A 21,572-nucleotide genomic window follows, 5' to 3' on the forward strand; every position below is an offset into this window, starting at 1 on the left:
CTCCCAACCTCATCAAAGAGCCAGTCTCTGTCCTCTGCTTACATTCAAGAGATCCAGTGAAATGCTAAACACATGTGGACGGCCCCGTGTTTAGGCTAAAATGGCCGAACACGATCCGGCAGCGTTGGAGAGTTGATCTTTCCCAGCGAAACCGCATGGTGCTGTTTACACTGGAGACCTCGCTCGTGTGTGAGAGAGTGAGTGAGTGTGTGTGCTTATGTACATATATGAATGTGTGTGTGTGTGTGAGACTGTGTCTCTTCCCGGTGTGTGTGTGTGGAGAATGTCCAGAGCTGCAGAACTCACTGTTCCCTTTGCGGAGCCAAAGCTGCGCGGTGTGTGTGTATGTGTTTGTGTCAGCATGATGGAGGAGCAGGGTGTTACTCAGACCTAATGAATCCATCTGCATTCAAGGGGCATTCTTCCTCTTATGCAGACGGGGAGCAAACGCACAGCGACCCGTGAGAGAGTGTGTGTGTGTGTGTGTGTGTGTGTGTGTGTGTGTGTGTGTGTGTGTGTGTGTGTGTGTGTGTGTGTGTGTGTGCGTGTGTGTGTGTGTGTGTGCGTGATTACTGCTCGCTTTCTCAAAACAAATACAAATAAATCCTATGCACAATGAACGCGACTTAATATCGATTCCATTTCTCCCGTTCTATGCAGACTTCTCTCCTTTAAGAGGAGGTCGGAGTCGCCCGGTCGACCCCCCCGCCTCCCCCCCATGTCCTTATCAGCCAGGATGAAGCGTGGCCGACGTTTGGGCGCGGGGAGGGAGGGCGAATACACACCCGACCGATGACGCCCTCACCTCCGAGTGACCTGGCACCCAAGACAACCTGGGTGAAGAATGGATGGAGGGTGAGCCGGGGGTGTGTGTGCATGGGGGGGGGGGGAAAGGGGAGGGGGAGGGGGGGCATTATGGAGGAGAGGGCAGTTGGCACAGAGAGACCAAAAGCCATTAGGGTAATGAAGACAGGAACTAGGTGGAATTTGGGAGCCCTCTAGTGGTGGAAGTAGAAACTCACTACAGAAGGAGGTGGGACCTTTCTCCTCCTCCTCCTCCTCTTCCTCCTCCTCCTCCTCCTCCTCACACACACACACACACACTGCAAACCCAGTGTTAAACTACACCACACAGCTTCTGCTATTAGACTGAACCTCTGACTGTTTGTCCTCTTCTGCTTCCTCCTCAACGCCCTGACTTTGTAGTTTCCTCCACCTGGAAGTCGTCGCTCCATTTCCTCTGTCTTACCCCGTTCTCTTCACAGAACTGAAGATTGAAGACATCTTTGACATAAATCACTAACATCAGAGACAGGAAAGGCTGACAGATTTAATGTTATCAACTCACCAATAAGTAAAGAAGAAGAAAACGTGTCAAAGATGCCACCACAACAAACAGAAATCACTTTACATTTCATTCTTCTTCTTTCTGACTTTGACTCATTTGTGATGAGCTCGTACGCCGGGCTGAGCCGGGTCCAAAGCGCCCTTCGCAGATCATCTTCCTCCCCGTGTGTCATGTTGGTGTGAACAAAGAGCCTGTTTCACCTTCGCCTCAACCACGCCGGCTAACTCTTTGCTATTTCAATCCCGTGTTCTGTGATGTAATAAGGTCTTCTCTGCTCTCCGCGGCGCTCGGGCTGATCTCATTAAAAACTCTGGCTGAGGGGCTTTTGTTTCCTTTCCCCGAGTCAAACAGTGGTTGAAACAGTGTGTGTGTGTGTGTGTGTGTGTGTGTGTGTGTGTAGGGGGGAGTGCTGATCTCTATCTGAGGGATTTCTCATTTTAAATTAAGTGTAAAAGAGCAAGCCTGCCCTCTTTTCCAACACGCTGAGGAACCCGGGTCACTTTGTCCTGGCTTTACTTGGCGAACAGCGTTTCTTCGTCGGCCGCCGAGCATCCTTTCTTCTCCTTCCCTCCATTGTTCACTGCGGCGGCGATGAAGAGGAGAAGGCTTTGAGGAGAAGGTCAGCGGCCAGACCGGGCGAGATGGCTCCCCGGGTGACCCTCTCCTCCAGCTGAGGGAGCGCTCGTCTGACGGCCGGGTGGCTCTGGAAGTGGCAGAGGACGCTCTCCTGGATCAGACTCCACATCCACACCTTCTGCTGAGCTCGCCGCCGGCCCTGCAGCTCGCCGCTGGCCAACATGGCGTCCCGGTACGTCTCCATCTTGGCCCAGACCTCCGGGATGCCCTCGCCGGAGAAGGATGAGGCGCGCACCACCTGGGGAGGGGGGGGGGGAGGGGTGAGGGTGGAGGCGGGGGGGCATGCATGGAATCAAATTGTTGTTTCAATACCCAGAGTGCAGCGGGTTTAGCCTTTAAACACATCTCTACACGTGACCACGCCGTCAATGCTGAGGTGTGACGCTCAGGCGGCTTGCAAAGTTCTTCACAAACATTGAAAATGTCTCAATCAGAGCGGCTGCAGGAGTGAAAGCGGCACGCCGGGGCACTCAGAGGGCCGTTTGGACGTTAATCTCCCCGAGTGAATCACGTCGTTACACACTGGTGAACACACAGGCGAAAGGGAGAAAGTGTGCAGAGGACGAAGGTTAATGAAAACAAACCGGACAGATAGGAAACCCTCTTCGACCGTCTCCGTATAAACATTCATGACATTACATCCGTCACTTAGAGATCGTTCCCTGGCTAATTTGACACTCTGGTAAATGCTGGTGATGTGTTAGCGCCCAGTCTACTTGTGTGTAAGCAATTAAGAGGCTGTTAATGATGTCGTTAGCTCCATTATTCACAGACTGGAGCCGAGCGTCCCAGGTTCAAAAGTAGAACTCGAACGCACGCTTTTGCTCGTCTTTTTCTTTAACATGAAGTCGAGTTTGCGAGTCGGAAAAACGGTCAGGTAGACGATGTTAGGAAGGGGGAGGAAGGATGGAGAGAGAGAGAGAGAGAGAGAGAGAGAGAGAGAGAGAGAGAGAGAGAGAGAGAGAGAGAGAGAGAGAGAGAGAGAGAGATTGGCCCGAGCAGCAGAGACAAAGGGGAGAAAGCAAAGAAAGGATGAACACGGAGAGGAACTCAGACGGAGGGAGAGAGAGAGAGAGAGAGTGAAAGAGAGCAGCGAATCGGCTTTAATGCGAGAGCGCAGGCATCTAATCAGCGAAATGCATGACACAGCAGCCCAGCATTCAGAGCAGCGGCAGCAGAGTGTGTGTGGGGGGAGGAGGGAGGGGGGGGTTGTGCTGGCAGTTTGCCTTGTGGGCAGTTTCTGCATTGGGCCGGGGAGGAAACAAAGGGACACCAGGCCGGGCAGGGAGGCGGGCGAGCGAGCGGCGAAGAGACACTGCAGTACTCAATCCATGAGGCTATGACATCACCGTTATCATCTCCCTCCCCCCCTGACCTCTCTGTGGGTTGTCTTGTTGGGCCTGCACTGTGTGTGTGTGTGTGTGTGTGTGTGTGTGTGTGTGTGTGTGTGTGTGTGTGTGTGTGTGTGTGTGTGTGTGTGTGTGTGTGTTCTTCGGGCGGTCAACACTCGTCAAGTATCGTTTTTTTTACTGTACTAAACAAATACACACATTTATGCAAATTCATGAACATTTTCCCGTTTGCAGACAAATTTATTTTGTTTTTCTTTCTTGCCCAAAAATACTTACTAATGTTCCTCACAAGATAAACCAAAGAGACGGCTACAATCAGCTTATTTTGCCGCCAAAAGAAGAGATCTCACACACGCACCCACACACACCCACACCCACACCCACACACACTTTTATGTGGCGTCTACCTTTGGGTTCCAGGACTTGGACTGTCTCCGGAGCAGCTTGAGTGCACTGGTGTATTCGGCCTGGATCCTCCTGGCCGGCACGGTGAGGTCACCGTCTGACTTTGTCACCACCACCAGATCGGCCCGCTCTATGATGCCCCTCTTGATACCCTGGGTCAGGATTAGGGAAGGAATCAAGGAATCAATGGATGGAAATGATGGCGAGACTTCCACTTTCTGGTTTTTGTGCGACAGTGACACGTGACGACAACACTACAGGCTTCTGTCAATTCCACCGTGAACCCAGAGCCGGAGCTGCTGGCGGTCGGGTCGCTCACTGACCTGGAGTTCGTCGCCCCCTGCTGGTGGAATCAGCAACACAAACATGTCAACCATGTCGGCTACCGCAAACTCCGACTGGCCCACACCTGAGAGCAGAGACGGACGTTAACGGGTCGCTGTTAAGACACGGAGAAGTCAGAGCTCACACTGGAGACGCCTCAACACTGGGAACCTTTTATGTCCAACAACCAAATAGTATTAATACTGAAAATATAAAGAGACAGGCATCTTTATTTTCCACAGTGTCGATTTACAGTTTCTAAACTTTTTACAGCTTAGCAGAATTCAACAATATTTGTTATTATTACTGCTATTATCACTGATTCAACAATCAGAATCTAAATATTTTCCATTTTCCTGCTCCTACAACTTTTGCCGAAGCCTGTTTTACAAAATCTCAGTCTTTCAAAGCGAATAAGAGGATAACAAGTCAACCGTTACCTTACCTACAGTCTCCACCAGCACGACATCATACCCAGCCCCTTCGCAGAGGACGATGGCCTCGTTGGTCGTCCTGGTAACGCCACCTAGCGTCCCAGAGGTGGGAGACGGCCTGATGAAAGCGCTCATGTCTCGAGACAGCTCGGTCATACGGGTCTTATCGCCCATCAAAGACCCTGTGGAGAGAGGAAGAGTTTAGGTGTTTACGTGCTTAATGAGTCACCGAGTATTACGTCATTCGTAACCATGCCGATAACAGCTGGTGGGTCAGTGTGATGATGATCTGCGTTCTGAGACGTTACCTCCTGTGGTGCAGGAGGAAGGATCCACAGCCAGCACAGAGACTTTGTGCCCACGGCCCGTTAACATCTTCCCCACCACCTCGATGAAGGAGGACTTCCCTGCTCCCGGAGGACCAGACAGACCTGGGAACGTAAACAAACACCCGGAACGTTAATGGTTAATTAGGTTAGCAGTGAAAAACGTAAAAAAAAACAACTGACACAAACTCATACGACATCACAAGTGGTGGTTATAGTTTCATTTTCCCACTTTGACGGACTGTGGAAGTATTTTAACAAACTGACACACACCCACACACACCAACACAAACACAGAGAAACACTCCAGAGTTTAAATCAGACAAAGTGGCAACATTTTGGGGGGATTTTGGGGTAACTTAGACTACATTCTGCATCTGTTTCAGGAGGTGAAACCCTTCAAATAAGAGTTGAGCCTTGTTGGGTAAATCTGTTTTTGTGCTATTTTGCTCATGGTACTGTTTGAAGTCTATGGGGCTTTTTTGTTCACACACACACACACACACACACACACACACACACACACATACACACACACACACACACACACACACACACACACACACACACACACACACACACGGGTTAACTCATTTAATGGTGGAGGAGGAGGAGCGTTGGTCTGGGGCTGTTTTCCATGGTTTGGACCTCTTCGTTCCTGCGATGGGAAAATGTTGATTCTCCAGCATGCAATTGTGCAGATTGTGCGATTCCAACACTGTGGCGGCAGTTTTGGGGGAAAACCCGATCCAGTTTCAGCACGACACAGTGAGGCAGATGGTTTACCCAGCCTGGTGTGGAAGAAGTTGACCGGCCTGCAGAACCCTGACCTCAACCCCAACCTACAACCGCTTTGGGGTGAACGGGAAAGCTGAACAAAAAAGGACCAGCCAAAGCCATGCAGCCTGCCCCCCCTCCACACACTGACACACATCACACACACACACCTACTCTGAAGGCCACCGGCTTCCCCCCATCGCGTCTCTCCTGCTCCTCCCTGCAGGCCAGCACCCTCTGCAGCAGCACCTGGGCCAGCTCCTTCTTGCGGGGGTGCTGCGTCTCCACCAGGGTGATGGACTCAGCCAGAGACGCCCGTTGCCCCGCAACCAGCCCCTCGTACAGTTTATTCAACAGCCTCTGCTCGGGCCCGGTCAGGTCCTCTATGTGCTGGCCGAGGGCCTCTGCGCTCACACGCCGCCTCTGCTGGCAGCTGGGTCCCGGGAAGGTGCTCCGGTATGCGGGGTGAGAGCCGGAGAGGACCCCCCGGTGGAGGCAGCGGGTCCGGGTGGGTGGAAGGGGAGGGGAGGCCAGGGAGCGGAGGAGGGGGAATCCAAACCGGGCCATGATATTGCACCTAGGAGGAGAAAAGTCAATGAGCAACAGCTTTTACACATTGACTACAATCTTAAGTGACATTTTAGCCTCATGTCTTTAGATAACACCTACATTGTTCGCTCTGACATCTACTAACTCAGCCAGTTAAGTTACAAGTTGCCATTGCTTGTTTTAACAGCTGCTTACTGCCACAAATTATCCTCCTCGAGTCGTTAACAACAACGTGATATTCGATGGTGTTGTCTTTGAAAATACACACGTCACACATTTAGCAAAGAATTGAATCATAACATACAGCAGTTGACGCTGACCTCGTACCGGTTGCACGCAGGAGTCACACAGGTAAACTTTGATTCATTCTCTTCCTGCTTCCGGTGACGTGCGGCACGGCCCCCTTCCGTCCGCTGGTGAATATTTCTGTCGTGTTTTTAAAGAAAATAAAACGTAGATGAATAAGATAAGTTGGAAATAACGGTATAAGACAAGGTAAAAAAAATAGCCAGGCGTCAATTTAAAGAAATTAGATTAAAATTACTATAGAGCAAATGGAAAAATAGCACAGGAACGACAGTGGACTCTTTTCGCCAGCAGATGGAGGCAGAAGCCAATTTTCACAGCACACAATGTCGGATTATTGTATCAGATAACAAATTATAGAATTGTAACCTATTATCATTTAATTCACTTCATATGATATGATGCAGTTATTTTATTATCTTCTATTCCTTAAATAATATATAGGGATAATTACAATTGACCTGTAGTTATCTTGAGCCACAAGGAAAGTCTGACAAGCAACAAAATTTAATAAAACATAATGTGCATTCTAATACATTTGTAAAAAAACCCAATAGGAATAAGAATTTAAAATACTACACAAATGAAGTAAAATACACAAGACGCATCTGCAAAATGTCTTTTATCTGTCTTTAATCGTACTGTATCTTAATGCCACACTGTAAATCTGTGTGTTACCCAGTGAAATTAAATGACACACTTCTAATGTACTAATATGTAAGCACACACACACACACACACACACAATATTATGTATTTCAAGACTTGAGGGCATTGATGCTGAAGTATAGAGTGACATGAACTTTCTGTATTTTCTTACACCTTATTGCTGAGGGCCTGGAGACATCTTGGAGCCAGTCAATCATGACACTGTGACTGTCAACAGTAGCCTCCACTCCACCTGACTTGCTTTTTGGAAATTTGGGAGAGGCTACAGTCCCAACCTCTGAGTCAGCACAGAAAACCAAACACAGATGTTGCGCACAAACACTGACACACTCTTTTTTTCCCAGAGAATCTTCCAGGAAGCTGGAAGTCACATTGTCTCCCCTTAAATCACAGGACAACACAACATCACATTTAACGCATCTTGGTGAAAATTGCTCCATTATGGTAGTTAGTCTCTGGTTTAGTTGCAATTGTGGTGCTTCCATTATTCCATTATTGAGATTCACCTGCGCGCACACACACACACCTTACAATATTGTGGTTCCATTAGTAGTCATTGAAGAGACAGACAGGTTGCAAGTAATGAAACAAATTTATTGTATCTTCCAGTAGAGACTTGATATTCATGGAATAAAACTGCTTTTCTGGGAGTTTTACTGAGCAAAAACAGAAAAACTAAAAAAAAACTAAAAAAAAAAAACTAAACAATGAGGCAATGTGTGAAAGTGCAGACAAATTAAACAGGAAACATGTTCAAAAATATAAAAAGAATATAAAGAGTATAACAGTTGATAGCAAACAGGACTGCTCAAAGAAATTACAGAATTGAACGACAAAATCTGTTTTTAATGTTTAAAAAAAATTCGACGGGAACATCAGCAATCGATACCCTTTTTCTCACTCAACAATAAAAATTTGAATGCTCAGGCTAAAAACATTTCCCATAACAGTCATTTAACAAGTTTTAGTTAATGTAGTAAGAGAACGAAGCACAGCCACTGAAATATTTACGTCCTCGATGTGACTCTGTATTTGACACGTTTTACTTTGCTGTAATACGCACAGCCAAGGACAAACTAAACACTTGCACTTGTATTTGCCTCAGCTTGTTGTCAATTTCAGCTACCAGGCTTTAAATGTGTGATACTACGCTAAACCAAACTATGCTTTGCAAAACCAGACTGCACAGCACATTACTCTAATAGTGAATATATCTAAACACTATCCTTTTTTTTCTTAAAATTCATTTGAACACGAGTGTAACACAAGATGAGCGACATTTATTAAACATTAGTCGTTGACTCTGAAATGCCCTTTTAGTGCCATGACCCCCACTGAAACCCACCCTGAACTCTCAAACTCACCCCCTAAATTTGCCCTCCTGTTATTTGGGATGGGATTTCAAATTGAGTAATAACTTAATCCTGCTTCAATGTATTTTGCTCAACCTCAAAAAGAACACTTCTATGAAACAGCATACTGATATAAGAGTCTGGACATGATTCGACATTTTTACTCGTATTGGTCACCATCCGAGCCCCCCGCCTTCTGTGCGTGTACTTAATACATTTCATGCCAACCTCATCGCAGTCCGGCTGCAGACGCGAGCAGATCTAACAGACGACTGCGAGTGAGATGACCTGGAATGTCCCAAATGTACTGTAGCTAAATGTGAATATTTGGAGTTCTGAGGGAATAATTCAAATGCAAACTATTTATGAGAGGGAATAATAGAACAATGAGAAAAAGAAACCGGGAGCCAGATCAAGGAGGATACTTGTGCCATGATGAGTGTGATGGTGGAATTATTACAGTTGGTCACAAAGATCAAGTATCTTCCAGTTGCATCACGCTCACTTTTGCTTACCCCTCTCCCAGTCTGTAAATGTGCCCAATTCAGACATCCTTCAAGTAGAGAACAAACCACCCGCTGATCAACCCGCCCCAACCCTACAGGTCCCAGACCGGCTTCTGTTTCAGTCAAAACCTCTATCGGTGTTTGGAGAAAGCAGATTGTCTGAAGCACATACCAGTCTGGGACATGGTAGCCCCCTATTCTTGCTACTTAAAACCGAAATGCTGGGGTATGGACAGCCACAGGGCTGAGAACAGTTAAACCTAGGAAACAGAGGATATAGGGTTGTGGGGAGAGCCCATTTGGGTTAGCACCTTATCCAACCACTGCAGGGGCCCATGCAGGTGGATCTCAATCCAACAAGGTGTGCTGGTCACATCCTGGCGGTGATACTCTGCTCCCCAGCCCTGAAACACATGAAAACCCACGACTTTAGTTCATGTTGTTTATTACTCTGTGCGTTAATAGAAAAAGGTGGTGGTGTTTTTGTGAGCAGGTTACCTTCACGAAGCTCATGCGGATGGTACACATCTTGGTGAGCTCATAGACGGCCTCGAACCCATGGTTGACAGACTGAGCCAGCAGCTCTGCAAACTCCTGGTTGTTGAAAATCTTCAGGCTGCAGCCACTGGGGATCTTACACACAGTTGTCGGGTGGAAGCCGTGGTGGTAGTTACAGTTACGACTTTGGACGAAGATACTGCTATCGCTCAGACATTCCGCATACACCTCCCCTCCAACATAATACAGATGGACACCTGGGAGGAAACGGGAGCGGATAGAGAGTGTGAGTCACCAGGGCAAAGTGTGAGACCCACAGTCCGGCTGCTCCAGGTGACCAAATGTAAAACCTCACTGCGGTCAATCTAAAATCAATAGACCAAAATGTTCACTCAATTTGTTTTTATCGCTCCAAACTTCTCCATATCCCAATCCCTAACATGTATTGACAACAGGAATTGATTTGGTCTCGTCTGTGGACAGTCAGTCCTTTGATATCATTGATGAGTTTTGCGTACTGCACCTTTGCCGATGTGCCTCCGGGTGTTCTCAATGGTGGAGTTGCGGTTAACGTTGGACAGGAGGCCGAGGCAGAACCGGTTGCGGTTGTTGGAGGGATCCGTGAAGCCGTCAACGAGCACGCTGGTAGAGGAAGCCTGGAAGGCCTCGCCGACGCGATTGTTCAGCTCATAGTAAACAATAGAACACCAGTGCTTGGGCTCCTCGTAGGCCACGGGCTGCACATCTGCACAGGAAATACATTAACAGGTCACAGGAGTGAGATGAGGACAATGCAACACACAAACTCTCTCTCTCTCACTCACAGACACACACACACACACATATTCCAGCTACTACTGGATCTTACAGACTCCTTTGTGCAGGCTCCTGTGCAGACAAGCTGCCAGGAGCCAGTGAAGCCAACGGAGGGCCCAGCTGTAAATCTAACTCATCTGCAAATCCATTCCATGCTAATTGTCCCCCGTAGCTAATAATAATGATTTGAATAAACATATAGGACCCACTGGCTACATTTGTATACATTTACCCGGGCCAAAATCAATGTAGACTAATCCAACGGGCGAGCTCCTGCAGACTGTCTGCGGTCTGTGTACCCGCCTTTATTGAGCAGGCAGCCAGTCAATAGAAGGTGCCTGGCCTGCGCTCTGTGCCTGATATCTTGGGTGAGCCAGTGCCAGCAGGCCTCACCCATTCAGGGGGAGGAATAAATCATGTTTATCTAAGCACATACTTCTCCCAAACTTCCTCTGTAGCGTGGCACTGGCTAGCAGGTGTGTTTTGTCTGTCCCTTCCCAGGACAAGTCTACAATGGAAACCCACTCCCCTGCTACAGGATGCAGCTTGTGGAAAGGACTTAAAAACTCCCCAAACTCCCACTTCCAGCAAACATTTCAACAGCTCTTCCCGCCTTTGCTGTCACTAATGTGTGGGCAGGATGCTGCTTTACTCCTGTATTGAATGCATGAAGGGAGAAAAAAAAAGTAGAAAGGTTTTGTTTGTCAGGTGTGGAGAACACAAACCTCAAACTCCGGCTATTACTCAAGTGAAAAACACACTTCATAGCAGCAGTTTGTTTGTTTTCTTCATAAATATACCCTTAAACGTGAAATTGAGATCCAATACGTGTCCATTGAACGCAGCACTAGAGTCTTTACGAACGTTCAAGCACTTTAAAACGCAAACCGCAGAGCTGAGATTGCAGCAATTACGGTATCGCGTCTCTGATCTGAAAGTTGGAGGTAATTAGTGAATCTCATCGTTAACGAGGTTCAGGTCATTACCACCAGCAGAGATGACATAAGGCATAAAGTTTTATGGCGCTCGTAAAGCTGCTCTGAGGTCTGCCCTAATCCGTAGAGGATTTGAGCTTCCCGTGAGGTTGCACCCGGAGTCAGAGCCGCGCGGTTAATGAGCAAAAACCTTTCCTGCACTTCTGTTTAGGCGGTCTGGAACGGCTTCTGACAGTATATGAAGCAAATGCACTTTAAGGTTTGACTATTCACATCTATTAACATTTGAAAAGTAACCAAAATTCCCAGAAATGTTGCACCTGCAGCTCAAGGCAAGCCGACGCAGACAGCTTTATGCCGATGATGTCACCGTTAACACTGCCGTGGTTACCTGCTCGGTTGTTGCCCTCGATGGACAAGGGCGGAACCATGAGGTTGGTGTCCATTGGCTGGGGGCAATCCTGAGTCATCTGCTCCTCTGGGGGCATGTAGGCAGGAGGCGGGGTCTCTGCATCAGGAGAGGAAGAGCGGAGAGGTGAACTGCTGTGCTTGAAGCTGAGGGGAGGAAGAGTGGGTGCTGGTCCACTGTGTTCATCTCACCTGGCATTTGGAACGGACTGTCCGGGTCCGAGTTGGAGGGCGAATGGGGGAAAGTGGCGCTGCTGCTGCCGCTCCCGGGCGAGTTGGGGTAGCTGTTTGCCGGCGAATGGGGGAAGGGGGGCATTGTGTTGGCCTGAGGGAAGGATTCTGGGAAGGTGGCGTTCTGAGGCATGTGCGGCTCGTTCTGTTGGAGAGGGTTGCGGAAGCGGGGCAGCATTGTATGCTTGGCGTTGAACTCGCTGTTTCTTGGTACCAACACAGGGGGCAACACTAGAGGGGAGAGAGAAACAACAAGCGTGAGATCCAGCTGACATTTTTTAACCAGCATACGGTCTGAGACTCCCATATATTCTGAAAAGACATCTTTGAGTCGAGCCTTTCGTGAGGAATTCATCACTTGGGGCAAATATTCCGGTGGATGTGAGGGTCATTCAGGTGCAGCACATACAAACCACAGAGATTTGCTCCACTACACTCTAAATACCTGCGCAGATAAATAAAGCAAAGTTTTGGAAGTTTAGCCGGAGCCTGAGCTGCTGTCAGGCAGGCCGACGCGGCGAGATAGCAGAACATCTGGAGCAGCTGGTCAGATTCTGTTTCGGTTTGCAGGGTGAGGGGGAGACAGATTGACAGGATGTGTGTTTGCAGGCGTGTGGCGTTGAGGGACAGTGTGGACAGACAGATGCGGTGGCGTTGGATCACCTTCGCCCTCCACCCGCCGGTGTGACAAAAAGTGTGCGAGGCAGGCAACCGCTCTTTCCTCCCATTGTGTATGGGTGGCTGGCTTCCTGTTGCTGTTGTCCTCAGAAGTGCGCCTGTATTCTTTCCGCCTGTACCCTGCGCACCCTCATGTGTGTAACTGTCTGCGTGCATGCAAATGTGAGTGTGTGTGCTTATGTGTATGTATATGTTTGCATAGCATGCCCACAACAAAGCACTCATTCTCCCTAGACTGGAATTTCCTGCACAAAGTCTGGACACACACACACACACACACACACACACACACACACACACACACGGCCTTTTCCTTGACACCCTGCAGACAACAATGTTCTCTTACTAAAAGAGATGCAAATGAGTGTGTATGTGATTTCTCACTTGTTTAGTTGCGTAACACTTGCAGACTCTTACTTTAGCGTCCTCTCGTGAAAGAAAGAACCCACACACACACACACACACACACACACACACAAACACTAATCTTACTATCATATCTGCTTTGTTAATGAATGGTGTGTATACAACTCTGATGACAAGATGAAGACAAGAGAAGGAGGGGTAACACACACACACCTGCAGACACCGTGAGATCAGAGAAACGGTGCAGCATTCACGAGGAAGGCAGAAAGGCCTGAGCTGCTCACCTGGACTGTCCACTCTTTTGTAGTGGTAAGGGTTAATGCACACGTCCTTCTGCTTGGAGCCAAACGGGTACTCGCAGCACTCCAGGGCCTTCAGCTCGTGGTGGGACTGCAGGTCGGGCCATCGCCACACCCGACAGTAAATGACGTGCGGCAGCCCCTTCCTGTGGGACACCTGCAGCCGTCCGTCCAGGGAGCGGGGGATTGTCACACAGTTACTGGGCATGCCCGGGCAGCTGAGGGCCCTCTCCAGCTCCTCCATGGCGCCCTTCTTCTTTTTCAGTTTCTTAACCAGCGCGTCCACGGCCTTCTCCGCCCACTTCTCCTCCTCGTCTCCCTGCTTCCAGCCGAGCAGCCGCTTGACCGCCGGGCTGGTGAAGGAGAAGAGCGAGGTGACGTTCATGGTGGGGCCTCTCTCCTCTCCTCTCCTCTCCTCTGACGGGCGTCCAGAAAGTGAGCACGGCACGTCGGGGGACAGTCCGGGTTCAGGAGGGAAATGTTAGTTTCTTTGCTTGTGTGTGCTTTTGGAATTTCCTTATATCCTTTGCTTCCAGGACCACAGATTAGATCCTCCTTGATATTCACCTACTAGAAAAAGAGAAGTATATTAGCAACCAAGATAGAGAAACATGTAAAGCATATCTCCTTTACTGTGCCGTCTCTCAGACGTCACCTCAGCTCGCTTTGTCGTTTCTCTAGCAACATTTGAGCAACTCTGCCCTCCTCTCACTTCGCTGCCACTGATGTCTCAGCACAATATCGCTAGGACGATGATGTCACCGTGTTATGGCTTCTGGGAAATGGGCAGCAGCAGAGAAGTCACAACGGATGCCATCCTGTGAACGTCAGCTCCGAGCAGACATTCCCTAGATCGCTTCCTATCCTTATGGCTCGTCACATTACCGTCACTCTGTAATGTCATTTACAGCAAGACCTTCACATACACACAAGCCCACACAAACACACTCAATAGGAATTTTGGTTTTCACGCTTTTTACTCTTTAGCAGCTTAAATAAAGCTTGATTGAAGGAGACAGAGACTTGTAGGTGAAGATGAAACACACAGACTCTGATCCAGTATTACAGCGCACATCTGTGACTAGTAGAGCAAAGATTTTACGTTTCGTTCCCTCACACAAACACACACAGGAGTTTGAATGACAACTGCGGCTCAACGCGAGATGTGAAAAGTCTGTCTGTCCGTCAAAGGGAAGCAGAATTTCAATGAGCGACCTGCCGAGGCAAACGTCAACACCTCCAACAAACACCAGTTTGGGTAGGAATCTGGCAATGTCTTAGACAATTAAAAGGAAGTGTGTGTGTGTGTGTGTGTGTGTGTCTGTGTGTGTGGACCCCAGGATAAATGCGCCCATTCAAATGGGGTCCCACAGGAGTCATTCAGTGGCAAGGAGGTAAACACATTCGAGCTTTCAAAAGGGGAAACAAGAGGGCATTGATGGAGCGCTCCAGCTTCTACCTTCTTTTCAGGTTTCTCCGCATGCGATCAGGGAGATAGAAACGTATTTACGGTGGAGTTCAGCTGTGTGTGTGTAAATCTGCACACACAAGCACAGAAGCAAATGAACTGCGTGTCAGGAATCCACCTCCTTTTTATCCCCACTGACTCAGAGTGAGGATGCATCACTCTCTGACAGTAAATAGAGCAGTATATTGGATTTCCCATGAGCAGGAACAAATACATCATTAGGGCCGCTGTGCAGTTATTCTTGGCCCTTCAGACGACGGGGCGAAGAGAGATTTCTATCTTTGTCAGCTACTACATGTGTAGCTTAGATCATACTGACAAACAGGCAGAGGAGTTTGATGTGAACAGGTGCTATTTACAACACGCGTGTGTGTGTGTGTGTGTGTGTGTGTGTGGGTGTGTTGTTGAGGCACTGGTCACGTACTATAAACAACCACACTGACGAGAAACGTGTGTAAGCGCACACCTATATTAAGCTTACACACCCAAATCACCACATTTTATCGGTTCATGTAAGCAAAAGGACATACGGGGACAAAGGGCTGGGTGTGTGTGTGTGTGTGTGTGTCTGTTAGACCTGCACAATGCTTTTTTAACTTGCAATTTTCACATAGCAAATGTCCAATTCCAGCGCTGGTTTTGCACAGGAGAAGAGAAAAGCTGCTGGTTTAGCAAACGTGCTACACAACAGCAGATCAATTACAGCTGCTATTTTGGTAATCCATTATTACCAAATGAAAAAGGCACAAAATGATGTCGACAGGGAGGAGAGGCAGACTGTGTCGAGACGTGAGAGAACAGCGTCCGCCCGTTAGCTAACCTGCTAATATGGAGTAGCTGCCAACATCATCCACATGCTAAATGATCTTGTGTTTGGTTTAAGTGTATAAGCCACTGAGCAGTTCAAATACTATAACACTGGAGACGCTCACACACATTTTGCCACTGCGGGCAGGATTGATACCGCTTCATTCTCTGATTGTCCGTTATCCTTTTATGGCAAATGGCAATTTTCTCAAATGCTGTGCATGTGGTATCTCACGTCAACTGTAATACTATCCTGCAGGCCTTGTCTGTGTATGTTAGAGAGAGAGACAGCAGACAGACAGAGAGAGAGAGAGAGTCTCAAGACCCCGGTACAATCACACTCCCTGCTGACACATTTGAGTATTGTTCACCATAGCGCAGACAGGAAACAGGCTCAGCAATTATGTCTTCATTCGGTCTTCAGCACAGCAGTGACATCAATTCGCAGAGACCCACGGATCTCTCCGCGGGTGCTGGGTGGGAGTTCCTAAACTGTCCACCCCCTGATGATCTCTCAAACACACACACACACACACACACACACACACACACACACACACACACACACACACACACACACACACACACACACACACACACACACACACACACACACACACACACACACACACACACACACACACACACACACACACACACACACACACACACACACACACACACACGTGCTGCAGGCATTATAATAGCTGGATTGACGTCATGTATTTGTTGCTGTTGGCTTCTCTTGTTACAATCAGAAATGTTACAACCAAAATCCATCTATTCTCTGTATTTTCAATCTGAGATGATACATTACTACATGAAACCTTGTCTGCATTTGATAAAAAAACTGACTCAGCACATCCTGCACAAAAGACACTCTGGATAATGAGCACGGAGCCTTAGACTGCAGCCAGTTGTCGCCTTTAAAAGACTGGAAGCCTGCAAACAGTAGAAACCTTCCTGGTATCAAGGTCAGCAGCCAGTCATACGGAGTCTTTTTGATCCACATCCAGCCACAACACTGCTTTGATGGCCTCTCAATGACAGACAGCACAAGTTCAGAACTCTCTGCAGAAAGACAAACCTTTAATCCATTTCAGATGGAGAATTCCAGAAAATGTGCATAGTGGAACATCTGGAGCAGGCTTCACCATCTTCTTCTGTCACTGTGCTGCAGCTGGAGACCATATCACTTCTGCATTTCCAAAAACTGACACTGGGTAATATTTGACTGCTGCTGGCCTGACCGCATTGCTTATTTTAAGGGCTTGAGATGGCTTTGTGGCGGTTCTTTAGACAATGCTCGTTTAGAATTGTCTGTGAGGGAGTCAAAATATAAAAGGCGCCATTGTGCCTCCCTGTTCCTCTACCTATGTATAGACTAGAATGTTTGTGTGATATAAAAAGCTATTGGGACAAGAGTTATCCAAATGAGAATTCCCCCCGTTAAACACAAATGGTGTTCACAATGCAATTTGCTTGTTAAGAGCACTTTTGAATACAATGACTTTATCTGAGATCTAATCAAACAAAGGCCCTTCACTGAAAAGTTTAGACCTCCTTTTATCGGCCACATCAGATAGTGAAACACTCACCACAGGCCAGAATCACTCTTCAGTCAGGGGAAACACCCAGACACGGATTCATTGATCCAAAGACAATATTCAATCATCGACCTCTTCGGCTGAGCTAAATATACCAACATCAACATCCAATCCATGTATCAAGCGTCCCTATATAGTCTTCAACCTTTTAGCCAATACATTCACCGGCCATGTCTCACACAGTTAATGAAGAGTAACACAGATGCCTTCGGTGGCCTTGCCCACGGCGAGCCCTCCCATAAAAGCTGAAACACACACCGTCATTTACACAGCAGCTCCATAAAAATCACTCCGACATTCCCTCCAGCCCTGTGGAGTGCGTGCAATTCTTCCAGTATTGCGTTAGCGGTGGCTTGTTATGGCAATCAGTTCGGCCCATTGGACAGAGACCGAGGCTAATGGGAGCAAAGAGTGGGATCATGCGACATGGACAGGCGAGGCTTTGACCCACCTGGTGTGAGCTGTTAGCCACTACACCAGCCCCATGGATCATTTTGCACCGCTCCAGTGTCTGTTAATCAATTTAGGCCCGGGCTGTGTAGGATGAGGAGGCAGTAATGATGCTCTCTGGACCCTCCCGGGGGATGCAGCATTATAAAGAAGCTACATTATTTATCAGCAGGGTCCTGGATGGGGCCTCCATTAGGCCCCGCTCAATGGAGTCACTGGCTATAAACAGAGGAGTGCAGGAAGAGCAAGGGTGATAGATAAAAAGCAAAGAGGGGGGGGAGTTGATGTAGAGAGGCAGAAAGCGAGAGTGACGGCAAAGCCAGAGATGTAAGAATGAGTGTTTGAGAGCGTGAGGGAGAACAGAACAGAACAGATACACGGGCTCTTAACCAAACACTTCTCACATAAGTGTCTTCAAGTGTCGCTCCTGTGTAAATAGTGACACTACAAAGATGGAAGAGAGACACTTTTTTCACAACTACAAATCATAGCAATGGTACCGATGATTGTACGGGAGCTTTCCGGGGAAGGGTCGCAAGCAAAGTTCAATAGGAGACTGATGATGAACAAGAATAAGGAATAGGTCAGAAAAAACAACAAGCAAAGTGCATCCAGATCATTTGCCAGCAGATGTAGCTTCTTTTTTCTTTTTTTTCCTAAACCACAGTCACTCAAGTCTTCTCCAACATTCTGAGAGCAAGGCTGGAAATAACCACAGTCAGACATGAGGTGTTACTAGTGACTAGACATGGCATTGACCTGGGAGGCTCCTTGGGGTCAATTTCCCTCACTGACACTAAACCACATGTACAGTGACCTTGTATAGATTAAGAGTCTATATAGGAGTGAAATCTAGCTGTCACGCCACAAAGCAAAACAGCAAACACACACACCGCCGTCACCCAATGAATATCCAACGCTCCAATAACAACTCGGAAGACGTTCAGAATCCGAGCTCGGATCGGATTCTTCACGAGGCGGACGCACTGGTCTGCAGACATAACTGGTAAACACATGGGGTTTCAAGCAGCTATCCCAACCATGCTTGGCACTCAGTGTTGGGTTAGTGTTGTGTTAGGATGGACACCTCACACCAACACATGGTGTGCTATGGTGTGTCCCACCATGCAGACACACAAGAGGTTTTTGTGTCACTGACATCGTTCACTAGTGTGGTCACAGATGCTTTGGAAATAGGAATGCTGCTAACCTATATTTACACCTTGTAGTCGAGTGCTTTTTTGCTTATAATGTAGAGTAGATAGATAGATAGATAGATAGATAGATAGATAGATAGATAGATACTGACTTAGGTATTACAAAAGATGTACTGGAAGGTAAATGAACTACACTGAATTTACAGGATGAGAAAACATTGTCGTTCCTTTTTTAATCATGCAACATTTTCTTTCTCTTTGTATAATGTTTCGCAAACAGCAGATCAAAGCTATCAACGACCAGATCTGCATTAATGCCTTCAAGCTGAACAACGTTGTTTCAATCCTATCAGAACAACACTTGTGTAAAGCTAGATTTTAAATCTGCGTGTCATATGAATGGAGAATGATATAAAAAAAACAAACAATTGAAGTAAATCATGGACAAGGACAAATTCCCGTCCTTTGGGTAATCTGATATGTCATCTTCAATAATGTCAGGAGATCGAGCCTGAGCTGCTGTAGGTCTCTCACTCTCTTTCTCTCTCTCCCTCTCTCTCCCTCTCACACACACACACATTTCATAAACACACTGGCAACTAAAACCACACACGTACACATTCCCCATAAAGCACACGAGCAATCAATTGAAGCAAACGTGATGTTTTGTTGAAAAAGAAGCCATTTGTAATCACTGTGGTGCAATAAGCTATATATCCTCTTCCTTGCGCAATGTATCACTGTATCAGTACCATCAAAATATGATAGTGTATGAAATAGAGAGAACCACCCATCAATCCACTCACACACACACACACACACACACACAAGATTGAGAACACACACCCTGTAAATCAAATAGACCATGTGTTGAATCACAGCAACTCCACTATGTACAATCACTATTATCAGTAGCATCTGTATTGAACTCCATTCTAAAGTCATTTTGAGTCACGATGCTTATCTGCTATTTCTCCTTCTACAATATTCCTGTAGGCACATATTTCCAGAAGCACCATTACAGATAACTTTGTGTTTGCACATCACACATACAAACGACGTGCATCTAAACGAAATATTAGGTTTGAATTGACTATTTTGGCGACATTTGCAACTCCAATGATTCTGAGAGGAGGAAGAATGAAAAAAAGTTTGGAGCTGCCAAGTGACACACTTTTTTAGTTGAGAACCGTTTGGATCTACTTCACTCCGCGCAGAAGCAATCACACCACAGTTGTTAGAATAAAGATAAAGAAGTAGACATTGTGCATGTGAAGTAAAGTTTCCAGTACCTTTGCTTTCTTCCAGAGCCGCCCTCGCTCCCTCTCTCTCTCTCTTTCTCTCTCTCCCTTTCTATCGCCGTGTGTGTGTGCTCTCCCTCGGCTGCCTGTCTTGGATCTGCTCGGCCTGGCGTCAGTGAGTCGCGGGGCCGTCTCACCCTCTCGCTGAGCGCCAGTATCACGCCGCGGGATGCAGTCCGACAATAACAAGACCTATTTTTTTTTTTCCTTTTTTTTTTCTTCTTACACACATTTTTAAACATCTTCATTCAACGTGCAAACGCATTATGTAACTGTGAAACAATGCGGGTACTTTCGTTACGTCCGAAGCCAGAATTACTTTTCAGATGTCAACTTTGTGCGGTGCAGCTTGTCTGTTCAGGGGGCGAAGTTATGCTGGCTGTAAACATTTGGCATTTACACAGATAAAGAGGCTCGATCTCAACGTGGGATCCGATTCGGATGGTCCCAAAACGTGAGAAAGTGATTTCATTTACTAGCAGTTTTTATTTTCTTAACGATTTGGATTTAATCATTCTCTTAAATGAGGGCACAAATAACAAAATCTTGACAAAATCGTCTGAAGTGCATCTAGGATCAGGAACAATTTATTATATATATACATAAACAGGTCTCAGTTCCATCAGCCCTCACCACTAAACAGGCAGCTCCTCTAAGTATCCACATTGAGATAATAATCCCTTGCAGTCGCTTTAACTGATACACAATAAACTCTTCTTGGCTGTAGTTTATCTGATGGTGAACTCCTGAACTGCACTATGTTACACCTGCCTCAGTCCCCACTGCTTTGATTTTGATATGATAAGCATTATTTATACTGTCAAGAGAACAAAAGTGTCTAAGTGAAGGGGTGAGCACAAGAGCATGCTTACACTTGTCATCAGATCAACTTCTCGCCTCGATATAATACATCACACTCAAAACCAGCTCAGACCTGATGTCAGCTTCATCCAGTGGGCAGAGGCATGACTTTGCTGCGTGGAGAGTGAAACTTCAACAGTTCTTCCAACCATCTCATTAATATTGCATGTGAATGCATGAAAATAGCCTTCAGTGCAGCAGCAGAGGACAAGAACACAAAGTGTCATATCCTCAGATGTGACCAGAAGTCAGTGCTTAAAGCCATGAGAAATATGATACAAGTGAGATGAAGTCAGAAGACACTGGCCCCAGATAAGCAAATTATTACTATTATTAATGTTTATTTGTTTTTGGTGGGTGCGTTTACATCAGTGCCTCAGTCAGTTTACCACTGACAGGTACATTTATTAATTCTCATGAACCTCTCATACAACTAAAAACAAAAAAATGATAAAGAAATATTCTAAAAACACTTACTACTCACTACTTTGCACCATAGACACACAATGTAGCCCTATAGTGGATAATACAGGAACTACAGGGATGTCTAAACAGGGAACACAGACAGGAAACACTGCAACTACTCAACAATTGGGGGGGGGGAAACAAATCACCTGCGTCAATATAATATAAATCCATTACAAGCTGATGTGATATAAAACAAACAAAAAAACATTTTATTTTCCTTTTCTTCGAGTTCGCTAGA

At 46.8% G+C, this 21,572-nt stretch overlaps 2 protein-coding genes across 6 annotated transcripts; both read right to left on the reverse strand.

Moving 5' to 3' along the window:
- Positions 1 to 1,310: 1,310 nt before the first annotated feature.
- Positions 1,311 to 6,526, reverse strand: mmaa (metabolism of cobalamin associated A). 4 transcript variants are annotated; one of them, XM_076148231.1, is made up of 7 exons: positions 6,472 to 6,526; positions 5,773 to 6,179; positions 4,808 to 4,930; positions 4,511 to 4,681; positions 4,065 to 4,150; positions 3,744 to 3,893; positions 1,311 to 2,222 (listed from the first exon to the last, which is right to left on the reverse strand). In XM_076148231.1, the coding sequence occupies exons 2-7, from the start codon at positions 6,167 to 6,169 to the stop codon at positions 1,926 to 1,928; spliced, it is 1,224 nt and encodes a 407-aa protein (XP_076004346.1). In that variant the 5' UTR covers positions 6,170 to 6,179; positions 6,472 to 6,526; the 3' UTR covers positions 1,311 to 1,925. The 4 variants fall into 4 exon arrangements, with proteins under 4 accessions (XP_076004346.1, XP_076004345.1, XP_076004347.1 ...); XM_076148230.1 differs by having other exon boundaries at positions 6,456 to 6,526; XM_076148232.1 differs by having other exon boundaries at positions 6,479 to 6,520.
- Positions 6,527 to 7,699: 1,173 nt separating this feature from the next.
- On the reverse strand, positions 7,700 to 20,142 carry smad1 (SMAD family member 1). Of its 2 annotated transcripts, none has more exons than XM_076148090.1 (7): positions 19,997 to 20,142; positions 13,201 to 13,782; positions 11,834 to 12,103; positions 11,625 to 11,741; positions 10,006 to 10,227; positions 9,483 to 9,739; positions 7,700 to 9,388 (listed from the first exon to the last, which is right to left on the reverse strand). In XM_076148090.1, exons 2-7 carry the CDS (start codon positions 13,598 to 13,600, stop codon positions 9,245 to 9,247), a joined length of 1,410 nt encoding a protein of 469 aa, XP_076004205.1. In that variant the 5' UTR covers positions 13,601 to 13,782; positions 19,997 to 20,142; the 3' UTR covers positions 7,700 to 9,244. The 2 variants fall into 2 exon arrangements, with proteins under 2 accessions (XP_076004205.1, XP_076004204.1); XM_076148089.1 differs by having other exon boundaries at positions 13,201 to 13,785; positions 19,997 to 20,141.
- Between the last annotated feature and the right edge of the window lie 1,430 nt (positions 20,143 to 21,572).

The sequence above is a fragment of the Genypterus blacodes genome, unplaced genomic scaffold (genome assembly GCF_046128005.1).
Source record: "Genypterus blacodes isolate CSIRO-AG114 ecotype Tasmania unplaced genomic scaffold, CSIRO-AGI_Gbla_v1 ptg000039l_1, whole genome shotgun sequence".
NCBI lineage: Eukaryota > Metazoa > Chordata > Actinopteri > Ophidiiformes > Ophidiidae > Genypterus > Genypterus blacodes.

Excerpts from the sequence above, each read along its gene's own strand:
- smad1 (XM_076148090.1), bottom strand. The coding sequence starts at position 13,600 with ATGAACGTCACCTCGCTCTTCTCCTTCACCAGCCCGGCGGTCAAGCGG. Across the intron at positions 10,228-11,624 it reads CGAGGGCAACAACCGAGCAG|ATGTGCAGCCCGTGGCCTAC; the intron begins GTAACCACGGCA and ends TTTCCTGTGCAG. Across the intron at positions 9,389-9,482 it reads TCCGCATGAGCTTCGTGAAG|GGCTGGGGAGCAGAGTATCA; the intron begins GTAACCTGCTCA and ends CATGTGTTTCAG.
- mmaa (XM_076148229.1), bottom strand. Across the intron at positions 4,682-4,807 it reads TTCCTCCTGCACCACAGGAG|GGTCTTTGATGGGCGATAAG; the intron begins GTAACGTCTCAG and ends CTCTCTCCACAG. Across the intron at positions 2,223-3,743 it reads CCAAGTCCTGGAACCCAAAG|GTGGTGCGCGCCTCATCCTT; the intron begins GTAGACGCCACA and ends CCCCCTCCCCAG.